We start from the raw sequence: 13,594 nt of genomic DNA, 5'->3' as shown, positions 1-13,594 counted from the left end.
CTTCGTGGGAATTAGTGTGTTGTAGCGTATTTGGCCCTAAAAAATGAACTATGCCTTATTTGACCTCCGGTTGCAACTTTTGTGCCCAATATAGCCCTGCTGTTAGGTCTGTTAGACATTTCCGTTAGGTTTTGCAGTATGTCTCAGGAAACAATGAATTGCTGGACAAAAATACCCTTCTACTTGCAGCCGGCCAAAAAAAAAAAACTCCTGCACGGCACCCCCTCCTCGCGCCGCATCGTCACTCGATGCCCGCGGCCGCTCGTCACCTCTCCGATTCCCCTCCCGCCCCCAAACCCTAGATCGCGGGCGGTTCCCATCTGAGCAGTGGCTCCTGCGGCGGATCTCCGGCGACGGCGCGGAGGCGCCATGCGCGGCGCTGGGCAGGCCGCGGCTCCCATGGCCAGGGTAGCCGCCGGGCTTGGGCCATGCGCAGGGGAGCCGCTGGGCTCGGCTCCACCAAGGCGACGGGGTGCGCCCGAGGAAACTGGTGGGCTCGGCCATGCCGGGATGCGCCCAGGGGAGGAGCGGGGCAAGGGTTGTGCGGAGGGCCTGCTCCAACCCCCTGATGCATGGCCTGAAGGGTGAGTTCCCCATCTGAGTTGCTATTTCTCTCTGTTGTCTTGTTTATCATAGAAATAGGAGATGCAGTAGTATTGCTCATGATGCTAGGATGTTGTTTTCACACTGGATGGACCCAGAATCTAGTTATCTACTAAAAATTAAACTTCTTGGCAATCCTGAGAAAGCTAGAAGGGATGTCGACTGCTTTTGCTTAGAGAAAGTTATTGATTCTGACACAACAAATTTGAAGGACTTTGTTGAATCCATCGTAGAGCAGTACCCTCCTCGTTATAAGGAAATTGCACATGTTCAGTACTACGATGCTGATTTGAGAACCTTCCCAGTAGTTACAACAGACCAAGAGTTGATGTCAATGTTTGAGAAACACATTATGACAAAGGTAGTGCACCTGTTCATTGCATATGTTCATTGCATATGCCGAGCTCTCCAAACCATATCAGCTTATCACTGAGTGGCAAGGCTATGCTAGTAGTGTACCTGTTCAGCCTGAGCAATGCAAGCCTAGCAGCACACAACCAGATGATGAAAGTTATTTACAAAACCCATTACCTGAGAATGAACATGTTGGTGTGGACGAGGAGGCTATATACTTGAGCAATGAACCTGTACTTGCTTTAGATGTTGCTGTTTGTTGTGAGAAAGAAAAGGGACTTATTGCTGATGGCCCAGAAGATGATGAGGTTGAAGTGGACAATGACGAGGTTGAAGAGAACAATGATGAGGTTGAAGAGGATGAGATTGGTGAGGTACACTATGACAAAGATGACCCTGCAATGACAGTAGGCTCAAAATATCCCAACATGGAAGTATTTAAGGTGGCACTATCTCAGCATGCAATCAAACATGAATTTGAATTTAACACTGTGAAGAGTGCACCGTATAGGTTCACAGCATATTGTGCAAAGAAAAGGGAAGATAAATGTCCCTGGAGGCTACATGCTTCAACAATGGAAGACATGAGCACTGTAATGGTAATTATCTTACTATATTGGTTCACGGCATTTGTTTTTTTCCTTTGATTTTTTTACCGTATTGTCTTATCAAATTGCATCTTTTCAATTTTGTAGGTGAAAAAGAACCAATGTGCTCATACTTGCTCTAGCACTAGAAGTGGCTGAAGTGACTGCATTGGGAGGCAGTGGCTTCAGGTTTGTGGTGAACTTGCATGATAGGACATGTTCTTGTAGAGCATGGCATGTTTCTGGAATTCCATGCAAGCATGCTATAGCATTCATCACATCACTCAGCAATGCACCTCTAGAGAACTATGTCGACTTATTTTACTCAACAGACAAATTTAGAGCAGTATATGGTCAACTAATCCCTGCTATGGCTGATAAGTCACAGTGGCCTAAATTGTCCCATGATTTTTTCATGCATCCACCACTACTAAAAGCCACAGCTGGTAGGAGTCAAAATGAGAGGTACAAGAGCTGTAGTGAGAAGAAAAGGACAAAAGGGCAGCACCAATGCCCTATTTGTAAGGGCTATGGGCATCATTGGCACAATTGCAAGAATGGTAACCCAGAGGACATTGCAGCTATGATGGAACTGAGGTGAAAATTGTCTATTTTTACTCTTGATTTCTTAGTCTTTGTAACCAAATGTACTTAATTTTATTTTCTTAATGCTCATGTAGAGGACCACCAAAGAAGAAAAGAAAGACCACCAAAGCATCAACTCAGGAAAGCATTGTCCCTTGGAATGGTGAAGCACCTGCATCCTCTGTCTTTCCCACCAAGGTTGGCTACCTTAGATTCTGGAGGCTCAGTAAGGTGATGGCTTGTTCTGATATGTAATAATATAATGCTCTTAGTATTCCTTATTCTGAAATTCTGTTTTGTTGTTATGCATGCACAGGTGCAGGTCAGCCGGTAGCACCAATCAGCCCGAACCCATGACCATTGAGTTCCCTACGTCTAGTGCTTCGAATCATCCACCAGTGGCTACAACCAAGGGTACAAAGAAGCAGACTAAACAGAAGGATAAGCCCAAGCCCAAAGGGAAGAAACAAGCCAAAAAGAAAGCAAAGCAGACAACTGTGTTGTTTGACAGTCCTGCAATGGGCACAAGAAGCAAAAAGGTTGATCCATGCAGCCCTGCCATGAGCACAAGGAGTCGAAGAAGGCTTAGTCTGTAATTTATGGTCATTTACCTTGTTTTGACCAAGTCTGCAGAGCTTTTGTGCACTAATGAACCTGCTGGATGGGAACTTCAGAATCAGTGTTGCTACTGTATGTGTGTGTGTGAAATTGAGAACCTGTCATGTTAGAAACTGCTACTGTATGTGTGTGTGAACTTGAGAACCGGTGTATTCTCTAGTTATCACCATGTGTTGTTATGTGAACTTGCTGTATGCATGTTTGCGACAAACCTAGATGTGCTGATATTTTTATATATGTGAACATGCTGATCCAGTTACATTGCTGCCAAAAAATATCAAATGGTGGGGATCTCAATAAACTGTCATTCGTATATCTCAAATAAATTATATATACAATAAATATCCAAAATTTACTCAGGGGTAAATCTGTCTTTGTACAGGCCAATTAACAGCAAGGCCATGTTAGGCACAAAAGTTGCAACTGGAGGTCAAATAGTCCATGTTTTAGGGCCAAATAAGGGATAGGGTATTATTTGAAGGTCAAAGGAATTCTCTCTATTTTTTTTACAAAATACTGAACTATAATTTACAAAATGTTAAATTTAGTATTTTTTGATGTTGATCTAATTTTTATGAAATGTTGAGCTTAGTTTGTTGTAATGTTGATTTATACTTTTTGTTAGACCTAATGGGCTGAAGCTTAATCAGCTTCCGCCAGTTATATAGGAGCCCCAGTGCTCCGTGATGGCGAGCCGTCCCTTCCCGTGCGTCCTCGACGCGACCACGAAGCCGAACGATGGCTTCCCAACGGCAAATTAAGCAATCTCTAACAAAATTGAGAGCACATGAGAAAAGAAAAGGCCATGGGCAATCGATTTTACTAGTTTTTAGTACGAATTGTAGAATGGCGGTGATGAAATTGGCCGGCGGCGGTGGTTGCCTGAGCTGCTTCCGGCGGCCGGCCTGTGTTTCTCGTAACTGATAAGCATGAGAGCAGTCAACAAATTGTAACCGTTGGATGGACTGTGGGCGTTGGATACAGGGGCGCTAAGTTACATCGTGACTTGCTGAACTGAATCCGCCTCCACCTCCACCGGATCCCGCCGCCGCCGGTGCTCCTCCGCCCCCGCGCAGCTCCCTCCACCGGACCCCGGCACTGCCCCGAGCTCCTCCATCCGCCCGCTGCCAGCTCCCTCCACCGGATTCCACTGCCGCCTGAGCTCCTCCGCCGAGCGCAAAATTTATACCAAATTCGAAGAAGAACCAGCCGCCGCAGCAACAATGGTGCTGATCCCTCTCGTCCGCGACTACATCGACCGCATGCTCCACGACATCCCGGGAATGAAGGTCCTCGTCCTCGACCCCCAAACCGTACGTGCCCCCCTTCCCCGGAAACCCTAGCTTCGGCTCCTCCCCTTTCTCGATCTTACCAGATCTGTGCTCAGGTCGGGATGGTGAGCGTGGTGTACAGCCAGTCGGATCTGCTGCGGAAGGAGGTGTTCCTCGTGGAGACGATGGACAATGCCTCCAGCTCCAGGGAGTCCATGGCGCACCTCAAGGCCGTCTACTTCCTCCGACCCTCTGCTGACAACGTCCAGAAGCTCCGCAGGCACCTCGCCATGCCGCGCTTCGCCGAGTACCACCTCTGTGCGTGACCAATCACTGATTTGCTATGGAATTTGGTGCAGTGGGATTTTCCTTATTCATTTGGTTCTTTTACGGTTTGTGCCTTCGCAGTCTTCTCCAATATATTGAAGATTCCGCAGATTCAGATACTAGCTGATTCTGATGAGCAGGAGGTTGTTCAGCAAGTTCAGGTCAGTGGTGTTGAATACGTTTCATTTGCTTATTGCAATGGCTATTTCAAATGCTTGAGATGGAGGATTACATTTGCATATGTATTCTTATTCTGTTTCTGCAGGAGTTCTATGCTGATTTTTGTGCGATTGACCCATACCATTTCACTCTCAACATACAAAATAACCACATGTACATGCTTCCAACGGTGGTCGACCCTCCAGGCATGCAGAGTTTTTGTGATCGAGCTGTTGATGGCATTGCTTCTGTCTTCTTGGCTCTCAAGCGCCGCCCTGTCATTAGATATCAGAGGACATCAGATGTTGCAAAAAGGATCGCACAAGAAACTGCGGTGGGTCAATTGTAACTGTGAAACATTGCTACTGAAGTCCTGAAACTAGACGACTTTGAAAATAATGTTTCAATATGTTGTGTTCATAGGTCACAGCCCTTTAGATTTTTGTTACTGCACATCTCACGGTGTTAACTCACACAGGCCTAGTTTACGCTTGCTATACCAGGCTTCAGAATCTAGTCATCATGACTCATGAGCATTTATGTTAATTCTCTTAAGGCTTTTCTACTATGGTTCTACAAAAGATGCTTTCAACTAATTATTATAATCAAAACTAGAGAAACATAATTTGTTTCTAAAACTCTTTTTCCTGTTGATGTGCTTGTGGATTGTGATCTGTTCTCATTATAAATTGTTTATAACACTTGAGTTATTATCCCAACGTATTGCTTTGGAATTGGAAGAACATATATCTTTGACCATTTGAGCAAACATAAGAATGCTACAGAGACATGGAAGTGTATAGTTACCTTCTGTCATCTAAAAGGGCAGAGTAGTATATATATAAACATTAAAGTTGGCATTTGGAGTTACATTTTTGTTGTTTGGGTGCTTTTTGAGTGCCATTATGAATTTCTACATGTTACATTCATCAATGTGAGTATTGCAGAAGTGTTCGTTTCTTTATTCACTTCACAAACACCATCACTATCCGCTTCTTGTCTTGCAAAAAGTTCAATTTGTAGTAGAGGAACACCAAAGTATCTTCTGTAAGCCTCTTCATTTTTTTTCTTGTGACAAAAGGCAATAATGGTTGCAACTGTAACATTTATTTGGAATGACAACTCATATGGAACTTGTTCTGATTATTCTGAAGCACTTATAATTTTGATCATGCAGAGATTGATGTATGAGCAGGAGAGTGGCCTGTTTGATTTTAGACGAACAGAAAACTCTTCGTTGTTGTTGGTGATTGACAGGAGGGATGATCCTGTTACGCCTCTACTTAACCAATGGACATACCAGGTAACCTGAAACAACTTGATCTGTTTTTCCCTGTTCAAATGTACTTTTCTTAATTTGCAAGAAATCTTATGAATTGCAGGCAATGGTTCATGAGCTTATTGGAATCGAGAACAACAAAGTGGATCTTAGGGGATTTGCCAATGTACCTAAAGACCAGCAGGTTAATATATGTTGAATTTCTCCTATGTAATACGATGAAACAATTGCTAAGTATTTTTGAATGTTAATCCATTTCAAATATACTTAAATAGGAGGTCGTTCTATCATCGGTTCAAGATGATTTTTTTAGAGCTAACATGTTTGAGAACTTTGGGGACCTTGGTATGAACATCAAAAGAATGGTAGATGACTTTCAGCATCTTTCGAAGAGCAGCCTTAATCTTCAGAGTATAGGTAATTTTAGACTTCATTTTGGGTTATATACTGTGAAATAAAAAAAACATTGGAAAGTATTTTAATATGCCAATAGCATTTTGCAAAATTTAATGCGTTGGTGGTTTTAGGTGACATGGCAAAATTTGTGAGCAACTATCCTGAATATCGAAAGACACATGGAAATGTAACAAAACATGTCGCCTTGGTGAGCGAGATGAGCAGAATCGTGGAGGAAAGGAAGCTTATGCTAGTTTCACAGACAGAGCAAGAGCTAGCATGTACGAGTGGACAAGCAGCAGCCTTTGAGGTATCCATTTTGATGCTTGTGAATTATATCATGACATCATTGACAATTGACAACTTGCCCTTATATAATATGTGCATTTTCTCGCCTTGGACATAGTTATCAAAATTTGAGCTTGTGCTGATAAACTGATATGGGTTTTCCATTTTATGTAATATATTTAGCTTGGGTTGACAATTATATTCCATGTAATCACTAAGTATATTGTTATTTTGAAATTATCATTTATTCGTTGTAACATATCTCTGCAAGGTTCCAAGTATTGATAAGCTCACCTGCATCTTGCTTTCCTGGCAGTTAAACCCACTATATGTAATTCTAGATTCCCTGTGGGCACTTTGTCCTTGGACCAGTCAATGTGGCACTGAGTTGGCGCCACCAAGGCTTGGTGTAGACGTGTAGTATAGCAAGTCTTGGCCTCTGTCCTTTTAAATTTCACATTCAACCATGATTCTAAATGAAGTATTTTTCCCTGTCCACTTAAAATATGCCAAATCAATCCAAATGGCCATAACGAAACCCCACAGACATAGACTATCGTATTGGTCCTCACAAGACTGTCTATTCCACATCAGGCTGATAAGTCAAAGGGCAAAGTTGCTCCTGATAAAAACAAGAACCATGTAAAATTTGTGGGTGTAGGTTAGTCCTGCTTATTGCCCTTTCCTTTTTTCTCTCTTGTTTTTGTTGGTCCAAAGAACTTAGAAAACTGTGATCTACGATCTTTTCCAGTTTATTGAACTAATTATACAGTTGTGACTCTTTGTTACTCACATGCACAAAAAAAGCTTGTATCTGCTGATGGTGATGAGGTTATGCCTACGAGTCCAAGGTGGCATTGTAGGTCTGGGTTCCTTTTCTTCTAATAATAAGTGATGAGTTTATGCCTGCATATCCAAGGTGCATTGAGGGTCTGGGTCTATGTCAGTACAGAAATACCAACTAAAATTGTTCTCTTTTTGTTGCGAACCATATCCAAAATTGTTCAGAACTCATCTTCATGCTTTTACGATTGGATTTCTAATTTAATGCAACCACAGGCTTCAAAAAATTGGTTGCAAGCTTTCTGAGTTCATTAGCTTGAGTTGATTTTCCGTAAAAGTAAGAATACTTTATCTTACAACTGTTGACCTCTCTTATTGACTTGCTTGTCAAGATTAAATATTATATTTATGATTCATAACCCATTTGTCTTATCAAGTTTAATAAGGAATGTGCTTGTTATTTTATGTTTGTTGATTACAGATGTTTACCTGTTTAATTTTCTTCAGGCTGTCACTTCCTTGCTAAACAGTGAAAGTGTATCTGATATTGACCGCTTACGACTAGTAATGCTTTATGCTTTGCGGTATGAAAAAGAGAGTTCCGTTCAGCTGATGCAGCTTTTCAACAAACTGGCTTCTTGTTCTGCCAAATACAAGTCTGGGGTATGTAAATTTCACTAGCTCTGTGATAGATCATGTATTTCTCTTAAGTCTCTACTCTCTACACATGGTATTTTGGCCGTGTCGCTGTTAATTGCCTTTCTGGTTTATTTTTTCCCCTTTTTATGGAGGAATTTAAATGAAGCTGGTTTTGAATCATAAAGGAAAAAATCCATTTTACTCCCCTCACCTATTTACTTTGTCCACTAACCCCCTAAGCAAAATTTAGGCTCGCTTTACTCCCCCGAACTATTCATTTGATCCAATCTACCCCCTAATTATATTTTTCTTTTTTGTTTCTTCGCGTACAAGTTGAGTTTTAATTTCAGATTTTGCTAGTTGACTTATAACATGGTACTCTACGTTAGAAAAATACATTAGCATTTTTCATGATTACTTTTCATACAGTTTTGTATATCTAAGATCAATTTTGTATTAAATATTCTAACCTATGAAAATAACCTCGAAAAAAATCTTAGTATAATTTTTTAACATAAGGCATCATGTTTTGTATCTGCTCACAAAATTTGAACTCAAAATTCAACTCATACATGGAGAAACAAAAAATAGAAATCTAATTAGGGGGTAGATTGGACCAAATGAAATAGTTTAGGGGAGTAAAGTGAGCCTAAATTTTGTTCAGGGGGTTAAGTGGACAAAGTGGATAGGTGAGGGGAGTAAAATGGACTTTTTCCAATCATAAATGTTCCATGTGCACTATTGACATACTGAAATGTTTTTTTCTGTTTATAGCAATAATGTACATTTGATAGAAAACTCCATTTGTGGACTATGGAGTCAGTTATAATTTGGATTCTGAAATACATCCTTATTCCCTGTGATACATTCATAGTACTGACCGGGTTTTGGATCAGTCTACATGTAAAGATCCATTCTGTTTCCTTTGGCTCGTAACCAGGGTTCAGTTTCACTTGGTAACTTGGCAGTTACCTTTCTGAACAGATTGCACCTGCAAATCTTTAAGTGATTGGGACTAGATATTTTTTTTAAGGTGAAACTGTGGGGGAGTTCCCCACAGCATATCATTGCATAACAAAAAGAGATATTTACAGGTTTAGGGATATACTTACAAAAGAGAGGGGCGGGGGGGGGGGGGGGGCGTGGAAGGTGGATTACAACAGTGTTAAACCATTGCATCACTACTGGTCTAAAAGCGTCACTAACTCTATGGAGCTGTAGAGTTATCTGCTGTTTGAACCTTACGGTCCAAATGGCTAGGGATGGCACATCACCTTCAAAGATCTTCCCATTCCTCGTATTCCATATTTCCCAAGCAGCTGTGATGAAGATTTCCAGGAAGAAAGGAAATTTGTGTAGATGCGCGTCAGGTGCAACAGGTCATGGATGTCAGATGCATCTTGCCATTGTATCCCAAGTTTTTGCCAACATGACTGTGCAAAACTGCAGTAAAAAAACAGATGATGAAGATCTTCAACACATTGGCTGCTGCACAAAACACAGTTCATTTCCGGCTGAACATTAAGATTTCTCCGTGAAGCATGAACTTTGTGTTCAATCTGTCCACCATAATGAGCCAGGCAAAGAATTTCAGTCATGATAAACATTTTGATTTGAAGACCAAGGCGTAGAGTTTCCTTGATGAATATGTTTGATTTTCCCAAATGAAGCACCATTGGTCAGCTGCGCCACTTGAGTATGGCATCATCTGCAGATGATCCTGTAAGGAATGGTATTCTTCCAGGGTTTCTTTTGATAGGGGTACATGGAAAACTGAGTCTAGGCTTTCTGACTCCATGATTTGCTTGACGGAGGCTTGCGTCTTGCGAGCAAAAGAATATAGTCTGGGGAATTGGGATGCTAGAATACCGTCAGACCATAGATCTTCCCTGGACAGGACTGTAGACACATCCCCAATTGTGCATCGTGCAATACCTCTATAGATTGTGTTTAGCCGAAGAATGTCCTTCCACCAGAAGGATCCTACCTCTCTGGTAGCATGAGGGACTTTGTTACTATAATGCGTTGACCAGATTAATCAAACCCAAGGTACATCCATCTTGCTATAGAAATTGTGTAGCTGCTTAAGCAATAGAGCATCATTCTGCAATATCAGGTTAAGAACACCTAAGCCACCCTTGATCTTTGGTTTAAGAACCATTGGCCATGCTTGCCAAGTTACCTCCTTTCTTGGCTTGATCATTGCCCCTCCAAATACATTGCTTCCTTAACCTGTCAATGTTCTCAATCACTCCAATAGGGAGCTTGATTGTACACATGGCATATGTTGTTATCGGAGTTATAACTGAATTAACCATCTCTAATCTTCCTGAGTACGAGAGAAAGGATGAACATGCAGATAACCTTCGTTCAATCCTGTCCATGATTGGTGTCAAATCTTCGAGATTGGGCCTAGATATTAAAAGGGAATGTCATCAAATTAGCCATTTGAAAAACTGTGGAAGGCTATGGTAACAAGAATTGAAGAATTTGGATGGGAAAATAAGAAAAAGCTGATATAAAAGCCACTGGAAACTGGCTGATTACACCTTGTTTCTGTCCTATCAGTCTAGGCCTGTTCATTTAGTCCCCCTTTGGCAGGGCTTCTTCACCGGCATCCGGTGAAGCCCTGCCAAAGGGGTATCTTCAAGACAGCTTCATCATTGAAGCTGTGGGAAAGCTGCAAAACGGTTTGCACTGAACGATTGAAACCAAAAAATTAGGCTTCCCCTAGCTCAGGCAGTGCTAGTCGACAGCTTGTCGGGGAAGGGCAACGGTGGTCCACACGCCAGGGAAGGGAGGCTGCTGCCCAGCGGAGATGCGGAACATTGCACACGGTAGCACGACCTGGGGCAGACCAACAGCAGCGTGGCTGTGCGGGGCGTGGTGCCCGCGGATCAGGAAAAGACGAGAAAGATGAGAGAGCAAGAGAAAAGACGAGACAGAGAGGAAGAATGAGAGAACGGTTGGGGAAGACGGGATAAGAGAGGATAACGGCGATGGAAAGGAGAAATAAGAAAGAAAAAAAAGGAATGGAATAGAAAATTGAACGTGAAAAATAAATAGAAAGAATAAATAAAAAGAAAAAGGGTACTATGGACATTTCACCTCCTCTACCTATTGTAAAAAGCCAGACGAAGCTGTTTTACGAAACATTTTGCCAAGAAGACAAGCCGAAGCTATAAAAGCCGCTTCATTAAAGGAGCCAGAGCAAGAGCCATTTTATCAAGAGCCAGAGCTGTTGTGCCAAACGGGCCCTTAAGGAGAACTGGTTAATATGACCCTGCCTGTGGTCATGACAACTTATAAATTGGCACAGGACAGAACCAAAGAGCTGTGCGCATGTATTGAGATGTCATGGTAGTTTTGTAGGCAGACTGTGCAACTGTCCCTGATTTGAATTTAAGTGGGCGTTTGAACACTACAATTGTATTTTATATTATACATGTACAAAGAACACCAGTTACTGGGGTCTCATTTAGTTGACTACCTATTTGCTTTGTATTAGAGTTAAAAAGATGCCATGCATTTGTTTCTGCCTAGTGCTTCACAAGTCTAATGAATATTACAATTTTTATGTGCAGCTTGTTCAATTCCTCCTTAAGCAGGCAGGTGTTGATAAGAGAACAGGTGACTTGTATGGGAACCGCGATCTATTAAATATTGCTCGCAACATGGCTCGTGGGCTTAAGGTTTGTACAGAAGTTCTACAAATGAATGTACATGAAACATGGCTTCTTCTGATGTGCTTATTGGTTGCAGGGAGTCGAAAATGTCTACACCCAACACCAGCCTCTTCTCTTCCAAACGATGGAAGGAATTGTGAAAGGGCGATTGCGAGATGTGGACTATCCACTTGTTGGCAACCAGTTCCAGCAGGGCAGGTTAGTCCGAGAAGGGTTGTGTTGTGTGAAATTTAATTAGAGGACTTCGATTTTTGGCATGAACGAGAAACTCTTCACTCCCTTTGAAACGAAGCCAAATCATTTCTAGGGACATTTCAAATCAATAACTTTTAGTTTCTGTCCCCCTTTGTTTTGTCAACTAAGGTTATTTATTTTGAAATTTGATTCTTTACTGAAATGATTGCTAAGATCGTTGCATTCCACAGGCCTCAAGATGTGGTCATATTCATTGTTGGAGGTACAACTTATGAGGAAGCAAGATCAGTAGCCCTTTATAATGCAGCAAATCCTGGAGTTCGTTTCTTCCTTGGAGGTTCGGTGGTTCTGAATTCAAAGAGGTATCAACTGTGAACCAACATTTTCTTTTCAACTCATGATTATTTGGAGGTGGATTTGCAAGGTTTGGAAAACTTGCTGTTTATGCATGATTTTCTCAAATGTTCTACTGCAGATTTCTTGAAGATCTGGGGGAGGCGCAAAGGATATCAAAATCGAGCACTATAATATGAGCTAAATAGTGCATCTTCTGTTTGAAGAGTACCAGAGTATGATAACTGACAGTGTTGACTCCACTTCTGCATAGAATCAAATTTGTGTGGTAAATTTTGTAACATAGCTCTAGGTGCATAGTTCATCACCATATACAAAATAAGCAGATGGTTTTTCCTGTTTTTCCCCTCTTTTTATGCAGTTGAAGCAATTATTTGTTCATGTCGATACCAATGTTGATTGTGATTGTACTATTTAGGTTTTATACGGAACTCAAAGGTCGTGTATGTAAAAAGGTTCAGTTCCTTGGATTTCAGTTTCTCTCCATTTTACCTTTGATGAAATTGTGTGAGGTGCTTTGTCTATGCAGTTGAGCTGGACATCTATGGGATTCCAAAGAGATTGTCTCGACTGGAAGTGGATCCTTTCATACAGTGTAGCAACTAGCAAAGCACTGAGCGCCTTCCTTCGTTCATCCTGAGTCAGCAGTTGAGATCGCTTTGGTTTTGCATTGCTGTGCTTTATTGTTTTTGCCATCTTAGGGCAAAGCCATGTTGGTCCACGATGTGAGTGCGTGCTTCTCCATTTCAATGCTGCTCGCTGGCTTCCCAGTCTAGCTAGCTAGTGGCCCCAGCAGTACTCGCTGTCGGGTATTTTGAGTTCGCTGTTTCGCAGAAGCGAAGACTTAACCATTGAATGCATGATCTTGGTTGTTTTCGGCTCATGATATGTGGATCTTAACTGTTTTTGGCTCCTGATCTGTGCTCCTGTTCCGTCACACGTTGATGGAACACATTAGCAATGCATATGACAAGCGATTTGGTCAGGTCCTCATGGACTTGGGTTCGAGTCTTTAACACAGTGTGTTTGTGTTTTTAGCTCATTGCTTCCAAAACGATTCAGCATTTGTTTTTTTTTCATTTTGCACGCCCAGTATGGTCCATCACACATGCAGCTTCAGGTCTTCCGCAACCTCATAGCATATCACTATATTTGGGAATTGGTTATGGGGTATAAGTAAAGAAATGAAACCACTAGTCCTGCTTAGGAGCGGCTGGTGCGGCTGCTGATCATTATGGCTTTGCAGGAATGATTGTGTCTTCGGAAAAAACTTAATCCTTCTCCTTTGTAGGTTATCTTCTCAGTTATCCATTGTCTTCGCTCATAGATTATACTACAGAAACCAACTTCACATGGCTTACTTGCAGTAGCGTCGTAGCACTTGGCTCAGGTGACCAAGGAGTGTTTTTATCCAGCCACACCGGTGGTAGTCTAGTCTAAGGATTGATGATTGCTAGCCATTAGCTTGCT

General features: G+C 41.9%; 3 protein-coding genes across 3 annotated transcripts; all 3 read left to right on the top strand.

Annotated features, from left to right (window-relative positions):
• The first annotated feature begins 590 nt into the window (after window positions 1-590).
• LOC106804525 lies at window positions 591-1,604 on the top strand. The gene has a single exon (XM_014805811.1). It carries the CDS (start codon window positions 987-989, stop codon window positions 1,602-1,604), a length of 618 nt encoding a protein of 205 aa, XP_014661297.1. The 5' UTR covers window positions 591-986.
• A 97-nt stretch (window positions 1,605-1,701) lies between these two features.
• Window positions 1,702-3,010, top strand: LOC101779190. Its single transcript, XM_014804594.2, has 3 exons — window positions 1,702-2,141; window positions 2,225-2,360; window positions 2,446-3,010. Exons 1-3 carry the CDS (start codon window positions 1,915-1,917, stop codon window positions 2,461-2,463), a joined length of 381 nt encoding a protein of 126 aa, XP_014660080.1. The 5' UTR covers window positions 1,702-1,914; the 3' UTR covers window positions 2,464-3,010.
• Window positions 3,011-3,657: 647 nt separating this feature from the next.
• Window positions 3,658-12,627, top strand: LOC101778782 (vacuolar protein sorting-associated protein 45 homolog). The gene is made up of 13 exons (XM_004983354.4): window positions 3,658-4,060; window positions 4,135-4,336; window positions 4,427-4,506; window positions 4,611-4,838; window positions 5,682-5,807; window positions 5,887-5,967; window positions 6,059-6,200; window positions 6,311-6,489; window positions 7,758-7,913; window positions 11,474-11,581; window positions 11,652-11,773; window positions 12,001-12,132; window positions 12,246-12,627. The coding sequence occupies exons 1-13, from the start codon at window positions 3,971-3,973 to the stop codon at window positions 12,301-12,303; spliced, it is 1,704 nt and encodes a 567-aa protein (XP_004983411.1). The 5' UTR covers window positions 3,658-3,970; the 3' UTR covers window positions 12,304-12,627.
• Window positions 12,628-13,594: the final 967 nt, after the last annotated feature.

The sequence above is a fragment of the Setaria italica genome, chromosome IX (genome assembly GCF_000263155.2).
Source record: "Setaria italica strain Yugu1 chromosome IX, Setaria_italica_v2.0, whole genome shotgun sequence".
Classification (NCBI taxonomy): domain Eukaryota; kingdom Viridiplantae; phylum Streptophyta; class Magnoliopsida; order Poales; family Poaceae; genus Setaria; species Setaria italica.
The sequence above is the reverse complement of the archived record's forward strand: the minus strand, read 5'-3'. Positions and strand labels throughout refer to the sequence as shown.

Coding starts and splice junctions, on each gene's coding strand:
- LOC106804525 (XM_014805811.1), top strand. CDS start 987: ATGTTCATTGCATATGCCGAGCTCTCCAAACCATATCAGCTTATCACT.
- LOC101779190 (XM_014804594.2), top strand. CDS start 1,915: ATGGCTGATAAGTCACAGTGGCCTAAATTGTCCCATGATTTTTTCATG. Junction 2,142..2,224: donor GCAGCTATGATGGAACTGAG/GTGAAAATTGTC, acceptor ATGCTCATGTAG/AGGACCACCAAAGAAGAAAA.
- LOC101778782 (XM_004983354.4), top strand. CDS start 3,971: ATGGTGCTGATCCCTCTCGTCCGCGACTACATCGACCGCATGCTCCAC. Junction 4,839..5,681: donor GGATCGCACAAGAAACTGCG/GTGGGTCAATTG, acceptor TTGATCATGCAG/AGATTGATGTATGAGCAGGA. Junction 6,490..7,757: donor GACAAGCAGCAGCCTTTGAG/GTATCCATTTTG, acceptor AATTTTCTTCAG/GCTGTCACTTCCTTGCTAAA.